The sequence below is a fragment of the Pectinophora gossypiella genome, chromosome 13 (assembly GCF_024362695.1).
Source record: "Pectinophora gossypiella chromosome 13, ilPecGoss1.1, whole genome shotgun sequence".
Classification (NCBI taxonomy): Eukaryota; Metazoa; Arthropoda; class Insecta; order Lepidoptera; family Gelechiidae; genus Pectinophora; species Pectinophora gossypiella.
This window is the reverse complement of record NC_065416.1, coordinates 15,710,063-15,733,441: the sequence shown is the minus strand read 5'-3', so window position 1 is coordinate 15,733,441 and position 23,379 is coordinate 15,710,063. Positions and strand designations below refer to the sequence as shown.

General features: G+C 38.3%; 2 protein-coding genes across 4 annotated transcripts in view; both read right to left on the bottom strand.

Moving 5' to 3' along the window:
* Positions 1 to 23,379, bottom strand: part of LOC126372176 (protein-S-isoprenylcysteine O-methyltransferase) — a 190,441-nt gene that overhangs the window by 89,740 nt on the left and 77,322 nt on the right. The gene's annotated exons all lie outside the window — the stretch shown is intronic.
* LOC126372135 (rab GTPase-binding effector protein 1) lies at positions 1,113 to 23,229 on the bottom strand. 2 transcript variants are annotated; one of them, XM_050017736.1, is made up of 15 exons: positions 23,023 to 23,229; positions 22,842 to 22,952; positions 21,576 to 21,713; positions 19,560 to 19,675; positions 14,095 to 14,181; positions 12,737 to 12,847; positions 11,588 to 11,651; positions 10,903 to 11,018; positions 10,125 to 10,357; positions 9,131 to 9,224; positions 8,221 to 8,396; positions 6,269 to 6,371; positions 5,002 to 5,118; positions 4,413 to 4,523; positions 1,113 to 3,557 (listed from the first exon to the last, which is right to left on the bottom strand). In XM_050017736.1, the coding sequence occupies exons 1-15, from the start codon at positions 23,051 to 23,053 to the stop codon at positions 3,390 to 3,392; spliced, it is 1,776 nt and encodes a 591-aa protein (XP_049873693.1). In that variant the 5' UTR covers positions 23,054 to 23,229; the 3' UTR covers positions 1,113 to 3,389. The 2 variants fall into 2 exon arrangements, with proteins under 2 accessions (XP_049873693.1, XP_049873694.1); XM_050017737.1 differs by lacking the exon at positions 22,842 to 22,952.

Here is a 23,379-nt window from a genome sequence, read left to right as displayed (position 1 = left end):
TAAGTAAACTAGCAGTTTCGTTCGTTGTATTCACTAGGAAGGTTCGCGGAGGACTGACTCACACGCACAACTGCTCATTAGATGGCGCCACCTGCATGCAACTTCACGCCGCTCGCCCGTATCCGGTACAATGCAAGGTACAATGTCTCTCAAAACAGCAACCGTATTTATAATCATTTGCTATCTTATTTATTACGAGCTTATCTAGCCTATTCGATCCCACTGCTGGGCTAATGACTATTTTGACAGCCCGAACTACAAAGCGTGGCGGGAGGTGCACGAATCTGGTGAATTGAAAATCTGGTAAACTGCTCCGAAAGGCACCAGAGTGCGAATCGCAAAAGAGTGTGATAATTTTTGTTAAGTACTTCGTACATTTAGTATTAATCTAGTTTTAACTTTACACTTTTATTTATTTTATATTATTTTAACAATTTAAAATTATGTAAATTATGTATTTATTTCTCCAATCTGTGGGTAGCCTTTTTACCTGAATAACGAAATTATTATTATTAAAAAGGCCTCCCCTTGATTTTTCCATTCCTCTCTTTGCGCGTACTCCGGCCAATCCCTCCGATAAGCATTGAGGTCGTCACACCGTCTGGAGGAGACTTCTGTACTAGTCTTGAAGTGTGCAGTGGGTGTGCGACTCGCGCCCATCGCTTCGGATGCATCCCACAAACATGATTACAATAATAAATGGAATATTGCGATAGATTCCATAAGTTGACAATTTTCCATATCTGAATTACTTCTTAAACCTATTGGAAGATTTTGAATTAATTAAAACATTTTAAATTATTACACAAACAACAAAAAAAGTTAGTATAATAATAATAAAACACTTTATTCCACACAAATTTACAAGACATTTACAGGATAAACTTTTTCTAAGGTGGGCAAAGGCGGACTTATCGCTAAGAGCGATCTCCTCCAGACAACCTTAGGCAGAGGATATAGTACACTTGTACAGCTGCAGTGCAGTGTTGTATTATCTGGGTTTTGTTTTTACTTATAGCAAAGACCTTACCTGCACTGACCTTACCTGTTTTCTTTGTATGTCCCTTGCGTCTGTTTTAAGGTGTACAAATAAGGAAAAAAAAATCCGAACATCGTATCGAGCTCTTTTATTTACAATAAAATGTATCTTACAGTAATATTACAGGGCGCCATTTAGCACTTGGTATCACTCGCGCCTCTCCGGCGACCGACTTTACATTAACTAAATAACATTACATTTTCATTGCACGAAAATAATTTACCATAACTCGTAAATAAACTAGGTCCTTTGGGATTGAGATATCCCTTACCACATTTGAGTACTTTTAAACGAAATAACTTGGGGAAAGATCTAAATCCATTTTCAAAAAATCATATCGTGCGTTTTTTCAACGTATTTTTATATTTTCCAAATAAAAAAATGTTTTGAAAAGCCAATCTTTGCCTAAACAAAGATAAACGTGTTTTTGTTAAATACAAATTGTAAATTTATTATTCGATTCAAAAACTCGAAAAGAAAATCAAATTGATTTTAAAAACTTAATTTACATAATATACGACAAAAAATCTTTGGAATGGCCCAAATTTAATTTAAAATTTCCTTTTTCATTTTCTTTACAGGCTAATTCATAACTGTGTATTTACAGTGGCTCAAGGGGCAGAACTATTCATTATTTTTAGAATAAATAGATATTATATTCAACCGCCACTTATTTTACTCTATAATTTGAAACTTTATCTGTACATTGCACTGTTGCGTGTTAGAATCGTTGAAATAACTTGACTGGGATGTAATTTAATAACTGAAACTTCAGATTATTACTGGTACACCTCAATAGGTGGCGTATTGCTTGACAATTTACATCATTATCTTTGATAACAAAAGTAGGATTGATGTAACAATGCGTTATAACTATGAAAAAACTTGCATGTAGATACAACATCGTGTGCACTTTGATTGAAAAGGGGTTAGCCAAGTTGTAAAGCGTTTCGATCGCGATCTACAACTCAAATATATCTTAATTGACGTTTCTTTGGGGTTTGTATAGAAATACGTGAGAAATACTGTCCTGTGACGTCATCAATAAAATCAGTCAAACGTCGTACTCATTGTTACTTAATTCATAAATAAAATTCGAAAATAACTCGAAACGAAAAATGAGATTTATTTTTGATCAACTTAGGCTGGCTTCTATTCCTAGATTCACATTTTATAATTTAACGACCCATTCAAATGCCCTATTCAGATTTGTGTTTTAAGGGTAACATAGTTACACTTTGTATTGTCAATTTGAGTTGACTTGGCGTTGCAACTCGCACGATTGCCGCGCCTCGCATATATGCATTGACCTAGTAAGGTGTTTAATTCTGAATGGGTTATACCTGCCTGTAATAACGCTATCAAAACGTTATTGCAAGGTGGCTAATCTCTGATATTGTAGGTAGAATCTTAGACTGAAGTTTGCGTCTGGCGACAAGAGTAACTTTTTTGAAGTCGGGTTTGGACAATATTTTATCTAAATAATGATAACGAAAGTGCACATCATGCTATACCTACGCGCATCAGTGATTGCACATTAGGCCCTATGCTCACCAGTACCTTAACCATCCTAATTGCACTATTTAGGTATGTAATACCTGTTGTCATTCTTCGCTATCGCACGCTTTACATCGAAAATAATAAATTCGAATTGTTTTTTTTTTTTGTTAATTTAACGCGACTTGTATATTATTGAGCACAAATAACTATTTGCATGATTATTTATATTTCAAGATGTTAAAGTTAAAAAATGCTGTTTACAGCATAATACACATTCGAATGATGCAAATTCATTCGTATGTTTGTCTTTCATTCGAATAGCTCTGTTCTATAATCGAATAATACGAATACCCGGACTTTCGAATGAATCATTCATATTCGGCCAGCACTACTCGCCTACGGAATATGATGTATATAATGGTGTTGGATAGGTATTTAAAAAAGCGCGAAATAGCGAAGCTTTACCGTTGTATGATAAGGTGTTCATATCGCAATCTCTTATAAGAATATGTGTCAGATAACTGAAGTTACATAAAGTGTAATGAATTATAAATAACGAATATAAACTTACAATGGGTAGTTGTTCTTTCAAAATCCGATCTCCATTGTTTAACTATAGTGCCTGAAAAATCAGATCTACGAGGTTAAGGTGATGGGGTATTCTTTGTAAAGGTTATTGCAACTTTTTAAAATGATGTGAGATGAGAGGGAGGGTTAAACTGCGTTAGGATCGTAGCAAATGGGTCTTGTAGCCTCGGCCTACCCTTTTGGAAAACAGGTATGATTTCATCGATGTATGCCTATTGTAAAATAAGGATTGATTAGAATACGGCGGCACAGCGGCCCCGCCTCAGTCGGGCGAGTGCGGCGGCTGCGTGCTGAAGTAGGGCGCGGCGTGCGGCTGCAGCAGCGTGCGGCACACGGCGCACACGCGCGCCGGCAGGCCGCGCGGCCCGGCCGCCACCGCGTGCGACGCGCAGCCCGCGCAGAAGATGCGCCCGCAGTGGCGGCAGTGCACCTGGCGCCCGGGGTACTAGTTATAACTCATTCTATCCAAAATCAGCAATCGAATTATTCCAATTTAATTAATAATTCGAATGATAATCGTCTCGTTTACTTATATTTTTGAACGTGTGAAAAAGAATAAAATGCATAAATAATGAATGAAAACGATAAAAATCATGAAATTCACTCGAATAACTCGTACCTACAATCGAATAATTCGAATACCGAATATAATGATTCGAATCAATCATTCATAATCTCCCATCTCTAATTGTTATTTTATGAAATCATCGATTGTTTGCAACTTTTAAAACATAAGTTAAGAACGTACTGTTGAAATTTTGTGAGTAATAAAAATGTCAAGCGGCCGAAACCAATATTATATTGTTACACCCATGGTATACAACAAGGTATGCTCAAAAGTCATAGCTAACATTTCAACGTTAGGCCCAGCTGACAACATCTGACCCTCCGTTGGCATTTTGTAAAAAAAACAATTACTCAAGACTAATGTTTTTAATTTACTTTGCAAGGCAATTTTGAACTTCTAGTAAAATATTTTAGTTTTTTTTTTTATAGAATTGGCCTTTGACAAGAATAGAGAACGCTACACCGACAAGAGCGTGGCTCTTAAATGAATGATGATGAGTAAAATATATACTTACAGTTTTAATGATTTTATATACGTGTCAAGTGACAGTAATTAAGTACGTCACTAATTCGCTTAACTTTCAATAATAAAATGTATGTCCTTGGAATGTTGGATTTATTTAAATGGTAACACTTATGTAACATTTTCGTTATTAAATGGCTAGCAATGACTTTTGATAGGATTGAGCATATTTTATTTTATACTTTTTCGGCTCACCTTTTTCTTGCTGTTCGGCAAGGGCGTGTGACAAGACGGACACTCGCTGACGTCCTCGTCATGTTGCCACCGCACCTCCGTGTCTGCCTCGCGGATGCGCTGGAGTTGCACCTAATCGCAATTCACATATTAAAGTGACTATCAAAGCCATGTTTAACCTGATGCTCTGGGTCAAGGGGGCAATGGGGCCCTGGGAGCATTACAATGATGGGGTCCCAATGACGTTGACAACAGACGAGCAAAAAGAAGGTAATTTCTTGATTTATATCTCAACAATATCAAACTATTGAGGATTTGGTAATTCTGACAGGATTTACCAAATTCTGGCAGAAAGAGCCGTGGTAGCCCAGTTGGTCGAACGCTCGCCTCTCACTTTGAGGTCGCAGGTTCGAATACAGCACAGGGCTAAACCAATGATTGTCGAATTTGTTTTCGAATTCATGTTTGGATCATAAATGATTATCACGTGCTCAGTGGGGTCACATTCCCGAGAAATGCATTTTCGGAGGTATGCGACCTAACCTGTATTGGGTTGGTTTTCCCTTCGCGGGTTGGAAACTCTCAAACTCTTATGGTATTGAAGAATCACCTGTAGCGACTGTGACAGCCTGACGAAGTCTTGCTGCACCTTCTCGCTGTTGTCAAGCTCCTGCTGCAGCACCGACACCCGCTGCCGGAGCTCCGCCACCTCCGTTTGAAGACGTTTCTGTCGCGTGAACAATATACTTGTTAGTTTGTACTCGTCACAAATTCAAATTCAAAAATATCTTTATTCAGTAGGTAACATAGGTACACTTTGAATCGTCAATTTTTACATAAAGAACGTCTCGTCCGCCTAAAACTACTGCACCAGCACAAATCCAGTACTCCATAGTCAGGATCGTAGCAACTGGAGATATGTGGTCTCTGTACTCTACCCCAACGGGAAATAGGCGTGATCTTATGCCGTTCTATACGTAGTATTATTTCTATGACTTAAGTCCAAATGGCCGGTAAGGAGTTAAGGGGAGCGCGTGAACTGTCTGTTTCGCGTAAAGTAACACACATACATACATAAGGCAACTCTCCGCTCCCTAGCGGCTGAGCTAGGTTTACCTCACCCCCTTCGGTCTTACTTTAGTCTTCAATCGTATGGGCCTCAAACGTCACACGCACAGATATGCGATAACGTCAATGTGTAGTGTCTGTGTAAAACGAGGTGTTTTGTATTACATGTTCGGGGTGTGCTAAAAACCCAGAGAAAGGTCGGTGCCCGAAGAGAATTGGTGCGGGGAGTTACAGTTCTACAGGTGGTATTGATGTTGTCGATCTGCATTTTTAGGTATTTTATTAGTCACTCAAATGGCAACATCGTCGAATGCTGTCATTTGTACAAATAGTTTCCCCCGCTCCACGAGGCTGCCTGTTCGAACTCCGTGAACAGCTGGCTCACTTCTATGCTGACTTCTCTACGAAACGGACGTTATTGTGGCCACATTTTGGGTAAGTATTTATATAAGAGCTAAAAAGGTGTGTATAAGTAATATGATTCTATGTTGTGAAATTGTAAATAAATATTATTAAACTGGTAGAATACAATTCTTTTTCTTGTCGTTTCGATGGCATTCAGATTTCTTCAGCCCAGTATTCCGCCACTCGAACAGCATCCTCGGTGGCACTCATCAGCCCCTCTCGCGTGCAGGTATCAGGGCACGCGAGCAAGTTATCAGATGAGCCGTAGTCTGTGGCGTAACACCACACACGCAGCTCAAGTCCGATCGGATGAGAATACAATTATATGGTAAAAATTTTGAGTGTTTATTTTATTATTCTTTATTTTACTGTATGGTTATGGTAAAATTCTGAAGATTCGGTACCTTATCTTCGAGCAACTTCTCAATCATGTCGTTGGAATGGCGCAGCTTGTCACCCAGCTCCTGCATCTGAGCGTGCTCCGTCTGCATGCGGTCCACTGCCTCCCTGGAAACATCAGGTTATCATGGTCACGATGACACAGGATACATGAAACAGATTATAGAGAAGGCGAACGTCGTGTCTTATAAGGAAGTGAAAGAACAGGCCTTTGATAGACAAGAATGAACAATGCTACACCGACAGGAGCATGGCTCTTAAATTAGAAATGACAAGTGATTTTGTTAGTCGAGACTGTATCACGGGTGACTGTACACTTCTTCTATCGTGTGGGTTATAAGGTGGATGATCGACCTCACCAACCCTAGTGTCGGGTTGTATTATTGAGCCGCCAAAGGCCCCTGACATGACTCTTGACTGTACACTTAACAAGCATCGCCTATAGTCCACTGGCAGGCTGGGTGCAGAAGTAAGTAATGAAATCCTGGAATGCGCGGGAGTGGCAGCCCAACGAGCATAAATCCTCGAACAGACGCCGTCGTCCCCGGAGCCTGTTACAGCCCCAGGAGGCTTCAGAGCTTCTGGAAGGAGGTAGGTTGGCTCATGTAAGCCACTCTTGGCTTATGTAATCCAACCTAACTCTTGGCTTACGGAATCCAATCTAACTCCTTCCCGTCTACCCGTCCTCCCGTGCTATTCTTGACTATGTAGTCAACAACATGACGCATAATGGACAACCTTACAGTTTAAATGCGGAAAACTGAAATAAAATGACTTATTCTATGAATCATAGTACTAGAAAAGTACCCCACCCACACACATATATCCCCACTAACATAACGATAGTGAAGTCCTTATATCTCAGTGACTCCCGGTAATAAATATCGGGGGTGAGGTAAGGACACTCGGATTGGTGCAGGGCGGAGTGGCTCTTCTACAAAGATAAACAATCATCTCCCCAGCATTATTGGGTTTTTCACAGTGACTAACCTAACCTGAAGATTTGACAGGTCCGGTTTTTTACAGAAGCGACTGCCTGTCTGACCTTCAAACCCGCGAAGGGAAAACCACCAATACAGGTTAGGTCACATACCAACGAAAATGCATTTGTCGGGAATGTGGGTTTCCTTGCGATGTTTTCCTTCACCGCTGAGCGCGTGATAATCATTTATGATTCAAACATGAATTCGGAAACAAATTCGACAATCATTGGTTTAGGCCTGTGCTGGATTTGAACTATTTTGAACCTACGACCTCAAAGTGAGAGGCAAGCGTTCTATCAACTGGGCTGCCACGGCTCTATAAAGATAAATTGCAAATTGTATTATTATTGTTTTTTTTGGCCTGTGCCCAGCAGTGGGACGTATATAGGCTGTTTGTTTATGTTATTGTTTTTTTACAAAGTTAAACAATAATACATCTACGTATATACAGGGTGTTAGTGACATCGTAACGAATACTAAGGGGGATGATTCAGACCATGATTCTGAGTTAATATCAAGTGGAATTTTCCGTCGCAAAATTCATGATTTCTTTTTTAGTTTTTTTTAATTATTTTCAATTCTATACTTTTGCGATCGAAAATTCCACTTGATATTGACTCAGAATAATGGTCTGAATCATCCCTCTCAGTATTCGTTACGATGTCACTTACACCCCGTACAAGTACATATACTGATAGCCATAGAAGTAGGTATGGGTGTTAGTGACTAAGTAACGAATACGGAGGGGAATGGTTCAGACCATGATTCTGAGTTTATATCAAGTGGAATTTCCTGTCGGAAAATTCATGATTTTTTTGTGTTTTTTTAAATTATTTTCAGTTCCATACTTATGCGACAAAAAAATCCACTTGATATCAACTCAGTATCATGGCCTAAATCATCCCTCAAAGTTTTCGTTACGATGTCACTAACACCCTGTAGACATATTACTTATTGTATGCTAGTTATATCACCTGGCTTCCCGTAGCTGCTGCCTGACGGCCGCCAGCTCGGCGTCCTGCCTGTGGAACAGCGCCCCCTGTTGCAACAGCTGCGCGCGCAGCTCGTTCTCAGCGTCCAGCGCCCTCTCTCGGCCGATGGCGCATTCTATTAGTTGCTCGCGGAGTTGTAGGGTGTGTTCTTGGAGTTCCTGTAACGTTTGTTAAAAGTGACCAACAATAATTTATAGATTTTTTTTTCTTTACTTTTAAGTTTCTTTTTTTGTTTATGATGTAATTTTTTTCCTTACCTCTATTTCCTCTTCATCTTCATAATCTATCTACTCCTTTTCTTCCATAGTATATGTAGTAGTTTAAGTAGTGATATTTATTTATTATAACAATTATAATTATGTGTATTATTATTATGTAGTTTATGTAGTCGAAAGTGTATTTATTTTTATATGTACAAGTATTCCCATGCTGCACTCCCGCTATATTACATAATATTCAATATCTCCTATACTTAAAGGTTGCCTGGAAGAGATTGCTACTTAGCAATAAGGCCGCCTATTGTACTAATTCTATTTCTCTTTTGCTTTGTATTTTGTTTTTTCCTGTTTGTGCAATAAAGTATTTGTTATGTTATGTTATGTAAATATTTTTTTCATTTATTTATAGTATTTTTAGTATTATTTTTATTCTGTATCATTTCTTTGATACTACAAAATTACAGGTAGCCGAACAGAAAAAATAACTAGAGAAGAATTAATAAAAGGTATTTTTTTTACTTTTTCATATTCAAATTCATGTATCTTTTTAATAAGGTATTTAAAAAAAACTGGGCATTTTGTTTGAATAATGTAGTAATGGACAATTTAACAGCATGGAGAAGGGGATACCCGGGAACAGAGGAAAGGCATTATGAAAAGCTGGCAACACTCACAACAATATTGTCCGGCAGGTCGATGACCTCGTTCTGCATTTCGGCCGCCTTCTTCGTATACTGCCCCACCAGCGCCGCGTTGTCACGCTCTAACCTGCAATCACAACATACATTAACATTAGTATCAATTCTACGGAGAGAACTTAGTCACATAATAAAGAAGTATAGAACGGTAACTCTCCGTTCCCCACCAATTCGTATCGGACGCTGACTTCACCCCCTCTAGGTAGCACTTTAAGGGTGGTATTAATAAACCAATCTCAGCTTTGAGACGGCCCTCAAGATCATGTCATTGTGACAATTCTCATATAAAAACAGGGAATTGAGCATGATCTTGAGGACAGTCTCAGCTGAGATTAGTTTATTAATACCACCCTTAGTCTTAAATTGGCGTAAGTCGCTAAGGAATAAGGGAGACAGCGCGCGAACTGTGTCTCACTCACATTTAAGCTTTAGGTGGCAAACGGTCAGAGTGAGATTTTTGTATAGAGTGTCCGGGGTGTGCAATGGCATACTTTTTAACACTTCTGTTAATTGACGGAAGTAACGACTTCAACACCGAACACTTACTTCCCTCACTCTCCACTCTAAACCAGAAGAAAGAATCGTAGTCAAAATAATTGCTATGTTACCATAGAATAAGGAATAATACTACGTATAGAACGGCAACTCTCCGCTCCCCACCAGCGACTGAGCTAGGTTTACCTCACCCCCTTCAGTCTTACTTTAGTCTTCAATTGTATGGGCCTCAGACGTCACACACACAGATATGCGATAACGTCAATGTGTAGTGTCTGTGTAAAACGAGGTGTTTTGTATATGTCCGGGGAGTGCTAAAGACCCAGATTTCCGCTCCCCACCAGCGGTTGAACTACGTTTACACCCCCCCCCCCCCCCAGGGTCTTACTTTAGTCTTTAATAAAAAAAATAAGGCGCTTTGTATGAAGTGTCCGGGGTTTGACATTAGTAAGTAATATTCGGCCAAACTACTCACGTGTCCAGTTTCTTTTGTAGGGTCTCCCGATCGACAGTCAGCGTAGTAACTAATTCCAGCGCTCGTTGTGACGCCTCCTCGGCCTCCTGTGCGCGCTTTTGTAGCGCCGCCTTAGCGCCTTCCACGGCTGTGGTGAGCCTCTCCAGCTGTTCAGTGCTGGCGGCGCGCTCGCTGTGCCACGACCTCACTGTCTCGTCGTGGATTGAACGCACGCCTTCTAACTCTTCTGTTGCCTGAAACATTGGGTCACCGATTAACTTCAATATTCTTTACTTGCATACTATGATGGTGTACAAGTTTGTAAGTTACATATGAGTTTCACATCATAGACCCTTTCGGGCACAACAAAATAGAAGTTTAAAAAGAGAGAAGAAAGCTTGGAACTTGGTGACACTATTCTTCTTCTTATCGTTTCGGAGGCATTTAGATTTTTTCAACCCAGTATTTTGCCACTCGGACAGCATTTTCAGCAGCATCCATATTCTTCTCCCTTTAATAAGGGCCTTCACGGGTCATTACAGGCTCGTAAGCACCTACATAGAATGTAGCTGACCTAGGCCCCTTTAAGCAGATTTCGTCTAAAGGAGGATGAGACGCCATTACACCTGCTGTGCAGCTGTGAGGCTCTTATACACAGTAGAAGCCGAGCACTGGGGGGCCACATAATGGATCCCCAGGAGGTCATGGAGCTTCCTCCCAAAAACGTTTTCGTTACGTTGTCACTAACACTCTGTATAGAGTAGGCTGTGCAGATGATCGATAATATACTCTGTCTCACCATTCTAAGCGCCTGATCTAGCTTGTTGGCTCGCTCGCGCGCCGCATCCGCCGCCGCCTGCTCCGATACCAGCTGCTTCTCATAGTTGGCGCACATGTCGCATTGACGGCCCGGCTCTGTGCAACATATCACGCTTTTTACAGTTGGCCCGAATTTAATACTAATTGTGCTCACTGTGTCGAAGGACGTAATATACGATCCCGACGACCCGATTACTCTAGCCATAGAGGCGGCCAATCAGCTCGCGACACCAAACACTTCAGACCCGGCCGGCGTGGCCGACGATTTCCCTCAATCAGTGCTTATCGATATCGACCCACTAGGCTCGATTAATTTCAAATATTTTTCCTCTCAGACGACGCCCTGAGCCGAGGTTTGCATAAATCAAATGCGAATAAAAATATTACTACTTCCATGATCTCAAACGAATTAATGTCGTCGATTATTAATAATAAATATTTTAAGTATGTTTCTGACACATTTTTGAAATATAACTAAGGTTTGTGCACATTTTTATCACTTACTTATTTATGAAGAGATGACCCGAATAAAAATAATTATGTGAGGCTATGTTACTTGTGAAAATTGCATTTATTTTGTGTATTTACAGCCCAATTGCTTTTAATATGGCACTTGTGGTTTGTTTAATAAAGGGTTGATATAACTGAAACAAATAAAAATATACCTGATTCCGGTCTGCTGTCGCCAGCTGACGTGGCGCCAGTTGAATTTCTTGCAGCTAACTCTTTCTGGAAAACGTATGAAAGCTTGCACGTTATTTGACAGCACACGAGTACAGGGGGGTTAAAATAGTCACATCGAAGTCAATTCATCTAAGAAAGCAAGTACATTGCATGTACATTAAGGACATATGCTTATTTGTTAAATGTAATCAACATATATTCCAACTCCGTAGAGAACGTTCAAACAGACATGTTAGAGCACAGTATAAAGACATGCTATATCAGCCCCCTTCCAGGTGTTTCATTTATGAAAAAAATTTTTTTAACTTATGTATTTTAATATATAATAAACTACCGGATTGTCTGAAGTCATTGGAAGGAAGCTGTTTTAAGAAAACGTTGACAAATTGGTTGCTGGAGAATTGTTTTTATGATTTAAATGATTATTTGTCTTTTAAAACGTAAAATTTTAAATTTATTATGATTGGAAGTTTTGTTTTCAAATTGTTAAAATATTTGCATGCCTAGTTAAGGTTGAGTACTATGACATACTGTAATACTATACCATCTTTTGTAAATTGTATTCTGGCAAATAAAAAATGATTGATTGCAATAGTGTTATTTGACATTTGATTGCATTGCGCACTTTTATATGCGCAAATGTCAAATTGCAATATTGCTTTTTTATATGAATTGCTTCGATGTTGCCATTTTAGCTCCCCCCAGGGCTTGAATTTGTTCGGCAATCATCGTATTTCCGAATACACACGAATGCTAATTTCCATGTTTATCAAATTTCAAAATTTGAATTCAGAACTAGTTATTACTTAGTTCTTCTTGAACAAAACAACCATAATAATGAATTCAAATTCTAATAAAACATAAATCTAATAAATAACTTATTAACATGAAGCCTTCGTTTGCGCAACATTTAATCTAATGACTTTGTCGTTGGGTGAATTCTGGCGACATCGCCCGATGTCGCTTAACAAATCAAAAATTAAGTAAGTGTAAGTATATAGTCATAACATGTGTCATGTCAGGGGCCTTTGGCGGCTCAATAATAATCCTGACACCAGGTTTGCTGAGGTTGGAAATTCACCTCATAACCCACACGATAGAATAAGACTTATAAGAAACTAGTATCTCACCAAGGCATCCTGCAGCTGCTTGTCAGTCTCCCGTAGCTTGTGTTTGAGCGCCGTGATCTCCTGGTCCAGCGGCTGGATGATGGACTGCATCAGCTCACCTTCCTCCACATTCTAACAAATCATGGAACATCCGTGTTAGAGTGCTAACGTATGCCATAAAACATGACTAGCATATACAAGATGTTGTAATGAAAATGAGCAGAGAGAAGAGAAAGAAGGTGATGGACATCAGGAAAGCATAGTTTAGTGGCTAAGGGTCAAATATTCAAAATACTTATATGTTGTGGTCTAGCAAATGTCTTGAATATTGTTGTTGTAAAATAGAACAAAATTAAAGCATTTGTTTTAAATATTGTTTTTTTTTTAAAGAATAATTAAATAAAATTAAAATAAGGAAGGGATGTAGTGTATTGATATCGCTATCCTTGTCTCGGGCGCATACGTCATCTGAATACAGAGCAAGACAAACAGTCAGTCAATGCAGGACGGTCTGTCTGTGCAGAGTGATGGTGTGTTGGCGAGCCAAATCATGGCAGTATACAAAAGGTGTACTCTACAGTCGTGATGGCTTCTTCATTCCAAGGATGAATATAATAAAAATATCGTTCTCCGTTCCCCGAAATCCGTCTCTTCTTCTTTGCGAGTCGATGGCGATCGAAACTAAATTTTTGCTGACCAATAATTGGCCACGCTTACGGCATTGTCAGTGGCTTCGTACAGGTCTTTAATAGTGCAGGTGTTAGGGCACTTAGGACAGCACAAAAGGTGAGCCATAGTTTGTGGTGATACTCCACACTCGCAATCATCGCAACCATCAACCAGGTAATCCGTGGTAGCCCTGTTCTTAGAAAGCATGACTTCTATTGTAGTGTCATCGGTTCGAATCTCACCACTGAATACGACTTTATTACTTCGAATTCATATTTGGATCATAGAAAATTGATATCACGTGGTTTCCAGATTTGGTGCCTGCTTAATGGCAATAGTCTCGCCTCCTATTATGCAGAGCTGGCGAGGAGTGAGTTTATACACATACTCTACGCCTATGCCGGGGTAGGTTAGTGATGCAGGCGAGATGCAATTTTATGTGGTGTGTTCTACATTGTATTTGAAAATAAATGTGTTTTGTAAAAAGTTAAGTGTGAAGTGTGAGTGTGAAGTGTGAGTGTGACGTGTGAAGTGTGAGTGTGAAGTGTGAGTGTGAAGTGTGAGTGTGAAGTGTGAGTGTGAGTGTGAAGTGTGAAGTGTGAAGTGTGAGTGTGAAGTGTGAGTGTGAAGTGTGAAGTGTCTGCTTAACTCGGTGTAGTTTTATGTAAATATACTATGTACGTATGTTGTAAAAAGTTTCATCTCCTTACCTTTCTAGTGGGCTGCTGGTCCTCGGTGTCGGCGCCCAGCTTACGGGCGAGCGAGCGGACCAGTGTCGCCGGCGCCAGAGACAGGTCCTGCCACAGAGCGCGGCATTCATCCCTCAGATTCACATCCATCGTTTGTTTTATATTTTATTGCACAGTCAATAATGATTTCTTGGCACTGATTGATGACCTAACATCAGATAACATAAGTTCCCGACTATATTCCAATTGATGGGTTTTTATTGTTAAAAGAAATAAATAAAGAAATATAAGTACTATCAAAATTGTAATAGCAATGAGGAAGAGCGGGGCTTCCTGACACAGGTCTTTAAACGAGGCTTACTGGGAAGTCCAAATAACTGTCATATGTTTGATGTACTATAAAGCGAATATTATTTACATATAAATATATTACTTATTTATATATTTGAATATTATTTTTCATATTATTTATTATTTTTATTATTTTTTCTTTTTTTTTAATTTTGATTTTCGATGGGTGCATTACAAGATGAATTAAGTACGTGAGTACTTAGCGTGAGCTAAACCTTGCTTTCTGTTAGGCCTACGTGATTGATGGCGTGATAGGTGTTGGTTGATAAATGATAAATATTCGCAGCATAAAAGGGGAGTTACAGGTTTTTAGAGTTAGATTTTTTTAAAATCACTGAGTAAGACTTCAAAGAAAAATCAAGGGGAGGCCTTTGGCTAGCAGTGGGATCGTATATGCTAAATAAGATAAGATAAGACTGGGTAAGACTGTCCACAGTAGGGACACAAAAAATCTCCGGAAAGTATGAAAACTTTTCATTTATTAAGTAATAATGTTTTTGTATATTATATTCTGTTAATTTATCGGTTACTACGGTCTACCGTAGATACCTATACGATTGAATTTAAAATTATAAGTTCATGTTTTTTAACATTATTAATTATTTGGTTGTTTTATAACTATTTTAATTAAATACTGCACAAATTCGCGAACGACACTACAAATGAATCCTTAATGTTATAATGATAATTCTTGCGGAAAACGCATCTAAGCACAAACACTTATTACGCGACAGTGTTGGAAAGCCCAGAACACTTTTCCTGTTTATATAAACTGTTTATGTATCTTGACTAGTCCAATTGGTAATATATTATGAATATAGTCGTTAACTTATATCCTGTTTTGCACAATAGGGTAACTTTCAACTAGTAATCAGAAATCAGAATCATTTATTCAACGTAATTATCATGGATAAACTTGTTGAAGGTCAATGTAACATTTTTGAATTTACGTCATTTCGCAAGGTGTTATGGCTGAGGAGAAGAAATGACAAGAAACTGCAACAGCAACACATCTTTTAAAAACCAATGAGGATATACATTACAAGTTATTTAATAACTAGAGGAACACATTCAATACCAGACATTTTTATCATTTAGGTAGTCATTAATCTTATAATAAGCTTTTTTACATAAAGTAAGCTTCACATGAGCTTTAAATTTATTTTCTGACAAATTTAAAATATTATCTGGTATTTTATTGTAAAAACGTATACATAACCCCAAAAAAGATGAATTTAATTTACTTAATCTAGAGTTTTGAATAACAATTTTATGTTTATTTCTTGTATTGTAAGTATGCCTTTCACAGTTTCTCGGAAGGAGAGATACATTTTTACGTACATACATAATGTTTTCATATATATATTGACTTGCGACCGTCAGTATATTTATTTCTTTAAACAGATCCCTCAAAGAGTCCCGACAACGCAGCTTATAAATAGCGCGAACTGCTCTTTTTTGAATGATGAAAATAGTTTCTACATCCGCGGCTCGACCCCACAGCAAAATACCGTAAGACATTATGCTGTGGAAGTAGCTGAAGTAGACAAGTCTAGCAGTGGGTACATCTGTGAGTTGTCGGATCCTTCTGACGGCATATGCTGCTGAACTTCATATCAGTCATATCAGTTACTTTTTAATAAACGTCAGACCACGAAATTACTATGAAATTTGTATGAAAAAGCAACCTGTGACGTCATAGAATTGTTTTAGATCTTTTAGATCTGTCTTTTAGTAATCAGAATTTCATAATTTATCTTTGACCTAGATAACTACCTAATTATAAAATTATGTCCTTTTTCAATAAGGATAAAAGCTGTCTATTTCTCACATCAGGTGTCGCTACTGTTGAGTGTTCTTAAATTTTGACAGTTCCCGGTACTATTTGAGTAAAGAAACATATTGTTTTGGTTATATTTTACCGCTATAACCAAAGGGTTGTAAAGGGCAAAGGCGCAGCGTTTAACTGCAAAATGGTGCTAATTCCTGTAAACACCATCTAATTTTATTTTAAGTTATATCTGTCATTTTCTTATCCGCCGAAAAGGAAAGGGACGGGTAATCGACAAGCATAAAATTTATGGAACACACGTCAATTTTAAGCACAAATCTAAACCAACCGTCTAAAAATTTTACATCAGTCAATAACCCGACACAGTTAAGTAGACAGCACGTCAAACGGATTGCATACCAGCGACGTACCATTTTGATTCGCCCGGGTTATTCATTCATTTACTCATTCTTCCTAAAATTAAGAGCTGTGAATCATCCGTCCCTTTCCTTTTCGACAGATATGAAAATGACGGATATAACTTAAAATAAAATTAGGCGGTGTCTGCAGGAATCGGGACCAATCATAGTGTTAAATTTATTCCCTAAAGATCGGAAAGAAGAAAACTTAGAAAAACTTATTTTCAATCTAAACTGCCTTTTTCCAACCGGCTGCTTTTTTTCCGTAACTCATCCCTCTGTCGGGATACACTCCACGTTGCTCCCTATTTTATAGCAATTTATCAAGAATTTTAGCTGGATAATATGGAGAACCGTCAAATTTAGGAATTTTTAATAGTGCTGCCGCCTACATTTGATTTTCTAGTTTATAATTCATAATCATTTATTTCCAATAAAAATGGTATTACAGTTTGCAGATGGTCAGCATTTAACATTAAAAAAAAGTAAAAACTTTGTTCTAATTTATAAAAACTTTAAACTCATTTAAATAAACAATAATATATAATTATTTTAAATATAAACAAGTAAGTTTTAATAATTTTGAGTATAAACTCATTTAAATATAATATTAAGCACTATCACAAACTTATATGCTTGAAAATCTACTAAAACATTACAAATGTCTGACTGTACGTAGAATTCAGAATGTATCTTTTCCTTAGTATTGTTTATATTCAGTAACAGTAAAACACAAATGTAGCGATATGCTAATGAAGTTGACTAACTGATAACGACATTAAACCGGGTGTACATTAACTTAAAACTGAAAATTTACATATTAATATAGCTGTAATGTGTAAACTTAAACAACTGGGGAGGAATACTATATAGGAATACTATTACACGTCTGCCGAACCCTTTGGAATACAGAGGGGTTAAAATGGCCACATCGAAGCAATTCATTTAAGAAAGCCATATTGCTATTTGACATTTGTTTGCATTTCGCACTTACTTTTATATGCGCAAATGTCAAATTGCTTTCTTAGATGAATTGCTTCTATGTGGCCATTTTAACCCCCCCAAATATTAATAATGGTAAAACTTAGTCAAAATCAAATAAATAAATCATTTGGTAAAGGCCCCTGATCACTTAAAGGTCGGTACCAGATAGAGACAGAAAAAAGAGAAAAAAAGTTTTTTTTTTAAATTACATACATAAACCCACGCCCGTAACCCCCAATGGGGTGGGTAGAGCCACAAGTAATCAAAGACAACTTGTAGCCGCTGTTGATACGATGTCGTAAGCTGGATATGATAAACCTTACAGTGAGGTTTTTTTTAATAGTTTTTTTTATTGTATTGTTGGTTTCTATCACACAACCAATTCAATTCTATTTTTCTTAAATATTTTTCTACTTCAACATTTATAAAAAAAATGTGTGTATGTCTTTAGTGACGTTAAAACTTGAGCACTTCCTCTGCAATTGATAACCTACAGTTGCCGGCAGGATAACGACTACCTACTGCCATCGTACATACATACATACATAAACTCACGCCCGTAATCCCAAATGGGGTGGGCAGAGCCACAAGTAATCAAAGACAACTTGCAGCCACTGTTGATACGAAGTCCTAAGATGGATATGATGAACCTTATGGTGATAAGGGATCAGCCTATCGCCCATAACATTAGTCCATCATGTTAGTGGACGCAATCCCTCTGTCGGTTTTTACGACATGCCCGGGAAGACAAGCAGCTGAACGTGTTCTATGTTTTTTATTTGCTCCCAGAACAGCATAGAAGCACTACTACTGCCATCGTAATTAAAAAAAAAAGGTTTCTTCCACACACTCCAGCGAGTGAGTGTTCGGGGAAGTCCACATATCGCTTTATAACCAAAACCGAGTAAGCGCCTTTTAAAAAATTACATTCTGATAAGATTTTCTTCAACAAAACTCGATTTACCGCAACGGTATGTAAGGGAAAAAAAGTAACGCTAATTATAAAACTATTACGAGAATACGTCTTCATTAGCTTTATTTCTCTATTTTTATCTCTCATATCAGCGGGACGGGGGGTTCATCATATCCATCTCAGGACTTCGTATCAACAGTGGCTGCAAGTTGTCTTTGATTACTTGTGGCTCTGCCCACCCCATTTGGGATTACGGGCGTGAGTTTATGTATGTATGTATGTATGTATATCAGCGGGATGGTGTTATTTTAACAATAATCGTGTATTTATTTCACTATCATGTGATCTCTAAAGGTGGTCTGTTTACCCAAATTGTCTTTGCCAAATGCCGTTTATAGTAAATAAAATTTAGTATAGTCTATGGTCGTCTCTAGGGTAAGGTGTTTGGCCTAAAGGTCTATGTTACCAGGCCAGAAAATTCCAAAAAAAAGGGTAAGATGTCCTACGAGTGTGCGGTTAACAATCGCAATAACTTCAATAATAATAAGGATTACTTATCCCCATTATATTTATTAGAAGCATATACTGTACAAACTTAATTAAAGAAATTAACAAATTGTTATTTATATCTATCTTATTGGGCCTGAGTACTCTTAAGGACCGCCCACAGTTTGGGCACATTACCATTACATAAAATGTCAATATTATAATTTTAATACAAACCAAGCAAAGGCAAAGGTATAAACGTCATTCAGCCTACTTTAGGAGATATGTTATAAATAATTAAAAAAAATAACAATTAAAATTGAAATTCTTTTTTTCTCTCTTAATAGCATGATTTATTTAAAAATATAAAAAATACCTACAAAAATACCTTACGTTCCCAATTGCTATATAGTCGTGAGCTTATGTGATACTGAAAACCTAAATCTTTTTTGACTAAAATTTTTTGTTTGTTGGGAGTTTTTTGGGAGTTTTTTTTTTTATCAACGGTCGCATGTTAATGCGTTTTTTTAAAAGGCGCTTATCACATATCTCATGCACATACCTGCTGCTGCGCTGCCAGCTGCCTCTTGAGCTGCGCAAGCTGTTGCTCTAGCTCGAGGTTGCGCGCGCGCACCCGACGCACCTCCTCTGACCCTGACGACGACGCCTCTACCGTCTCTGTTGGGTGGGTAATATGACAAACATTAGATTAATTTTATTATAATATCATAATAACTTCATTGGAACCAGTCCTCGCGGTGCGCTATCGACATAAATGCGACATATATCGCGAGATGGCATTAACCACTTGACCAGACAAATGGGGAGCACTGTGGGCTCTCACCCGGTACATAAAATTAAGACAGCACGCCTGAGGGTGCCCAGAAAGAATTAATCGACTCAAGTGGGCCGATAGAGAGTCGGTATCGGGGTCCTGAAATTATTGTTGCCGCGAGCTGATTCACCACCTCTATCTCTATGGCTAGAGTATTCTAAACTACTTGATTTGATTGTAACTAATAAAAATGAAATCCTGTTTTGTTGTCTCACCTTTCGTTCCCCATAACAGACAAAACGAGGGTAACATAACTGTAATTTATTTATAATATAAACAATTTTTTTTATAAAATTCACACAACGCAGCAAACCATAGCAACATAACGGACTTTTATCTGACCACTAGGACTATGGGGTATGCTTATCTCATTATGATTTAGTTAACTATGGTATTGATAACATTTCAGATTTGATTGGACGATGAAACATTACATATTCACTAGAAATCACACATGGAATTGCCTACTTTTATTTTATTTTTGTTTCAGATTCTATATATTCATCATCATCAGCCCATTAACGTCCCCACTGCTGGGGCACGGGCCTTCCCTATGGATGGATAGGGAGATCGGGCCTTAAACCATCACACGGGCCCAGTGCGGATTGATGGTTATTAACGACTGCTAATGCAGCCGGGACCAACGGCTTAACGTGCCTTCCGAAGCACAGAGGAGCTTGAGATGAAAACTTTTTATTTGTGGTCACCCACCCTATGACCGCCCTTTGCGAAAGTTGCTTAACTTCAACAATCGCAGACCGAGCGCGTTTAACGCTGCGCCACCGAGCTCCTCTTATATATGTATTACCAGTCATAAAGTAAGTAGGTATGTTTTTCTAGTAGATGTCGAAATCACTATCATTGTATCCATCATTCATTAATTTTTTTTTTTATTCTATCTTTCTTTTTAAAGTGCATAGGTAAGGACGCCTACTAGACTCTGTAAAAAAATATCTGGAAAAGATGTATGAGGCCTGATGATGACGCGGTAAGGGCGAGTTTTTAGAACTTGGAACTAAAAAAACAGATTCGTTCTTATATAATTTTCATAATTAATTGGCAACTAAAATATTACTATAAATGTTTCAGTGCCACCGCAATCTACTACTACATATTATCACACCCATATTGGTCTAACAAAGCTATGTGAAACGCGGGTACGCAGGATGGCTGTACATACTACCCCAAGTTAGTTAGTTAGTTAGTGAGCTCTGTTTTCCGCATTTAGACTCTAAGGTTATGTTACGCACATAAATAAACTCACGCATATTTCCCTCCGAGGTAAGCGCCGATTTCGAGCCGTACTAAACCTTTTCTAAGGACATCCCCAATTGTGTGATTATATGTGTGTCCCTATCCCGCTATATTACATAATATTCAATAATTCCTATAATTAAAGGTTGCCTGGAAGAGATTGCTACTTAGCAATAAGGCCGCCTATTGTACTAATTCTATTTCTCTTTTGTTTTGTATTTTGTTTTTTTCCTGTGTGTGCAATAAAGTATTTGTTATGTTATGTTATGTGATGTTATGTTGTTAACATAACATAAACACACGACTACATTCCAATTGGGGTAGGCAGAGCTACATCCATCGCAAGATGAACTAAGTACCCACACCTCACCATGATTTCTGTTTGTGTTTTCTGTTCTGTTTGTGTTTCTGATAGGTGGTGAGCCGTCTACAACGGTTGATGCAACTATGTATGAGCCAGTTTATATGAGCCAGTTTATATGTACAAACCAGAAACAAGTAACTGCAGGTTCTGCAGCTCCGACTGTTGGTTGTCGCACAGGATCTGCAGTTGCTGCAGCTGCGCGCGCAGCCCGGCCGCCTCCGACTGCAGCAGCGCACGCGCCGCCGTCGCCGCTGACAACTCCTCTGCAAACCGTATGTGTACTTAAGTTTTATGTATTTATTTAATAGTTTATTTTACACAGGACAGAACCAAATTAGTGATTATATTTCAATAAAGTTAAAATTTTACAATAGCCTCATTGAACGGTACAAATTAGATCTGTCAAAGTACAGGAGCCAGAGTTGAGATGTTTATAAGTGTAGTGATGTTATCAGCCAAGATTATTTCCTATTTAACAATACATACATAACTCACCTTTACTACCCATGACATTTTTAATGATTAGTTGTTTACTTTTACTTTTATACTTGTTCTTATTTATTATGTTTAAACCTAAAAAATTTGCTGTAACTCTCCTTTAAATTGCTGTGCCCAATCAGAGTCCATATGTGTTACTTACCTAATATTACCAACCTCCTACCATGTGGAACGCAATAAATGATATGATTATGACATACTCTCTTAGGCCTCATATCAACTAGGCAAGAATTGACGCTCAACTCGTGACACTCAATGTGTATGGCAATGTTGCTAACAGCACGCGACGTTGCCAGCTGAAGCGCAACATGTTGCGTGGCTTGTTATGTGTTTAGACTGGGACCATCAATTGTTGTTGAGTGGAGACATGACATGCAACAACACTAGTTCCTTCTGACATGTTGTCAACGACAGACAACAATGTCAAACAAAAGTTTCTGCAAAATGGGTCTATACTTGTTATGCTAGCGTGAACATTCTTTGTTTCACACTCACAATTCAGTTAAAAAGTTACTTACATGCACCTTATAGACTTATTCTTAATATTGAAAAGTAAATAATTAATATTAAGCTAAGTTATTTCGATGATCCGTTACGACCGTACCCTTTACCAAATAAAAAAAATATAAATGTTAACAAACAAATCAGATATGAAATTAGATTGTTACCATGCTGTGTAAGGTAAACTCTAGAATCTAGCGAGACAAGACAGCTCAGACAAAGCAAGCTCCACAAAAACCGTACAGTAATCCAGGACAAAACAAACCAATGTTAATGGTGGGTGATATAACAAGTTAGTACAAGGTTAAGAGGAGAACTACGTAAAAACTAGTCAGGCAGCGGGAGGAGCCCCGAACACCGCGCTACGGAGGCCTGCTGGCAGGGCTACGAACCTTCTTTCTGTAAGAAAAGCTCTTTCATTCTGGCGCGTTGCACGTTAAACTGCTCCTCGAGCTCGCGCCGCACCTGGTCGGCGGGGTCGCCGCTCTCGCCCCCGCCCTCCACTACAACAGAAATACCACTCAGCTTCGGAGATAAACCTCAAGATCATCGTCAATGATCAAAAAAACATACCTTTCGAACCATCCGTTGTTTCACTTGCCATCTTCTTCTGAACGGATTTTCACAGCCAAATTACTAATAACTACTAAATTGTACTACGTTTTTCGATTCTTTAGCATCATCAGATGAATTGTGGCTACAAATTAAGACAAAACAACGCAAAAAACTGTACCTATTATGAGCAATCGTAAAAATTAGTTGACGTTTCGTAATTTTTTTTTTTTTGTTTTGGTTTTCCCCGAAGGGTAAGGCAAAGGGAACTATGCCCATACAGCCATGTCTGACGTATTTTTTTTCTTGATGATTAATGAAATGATGAAAGGTGATGATGATGAAACCTAAGCCCCCACCCTCGGAGTAGACTCCTAC

Coding starts and splice junctions, on each gene's coding strand:
- LOC126372135 (XM_050017736.1), bottom strand. CDS start 23,053: ATGGCAAGTGAAACAACGGATGGTTCGAAAG. Junction 21,714..22,841: donor GCTTTTCTTACAGAAAGAAG/GTTCGTAGCCCT, acceptor TACGGTTTGCAG/AGGAGTTGTCAGCGGCGACG. Junction 11,019..11,587: donor CGACAGCAGACCGGAATCAG/GTATATTTTTAT, acceptor TATGTTGCACAG/AGCCGGGCCGTCAATGCGAC.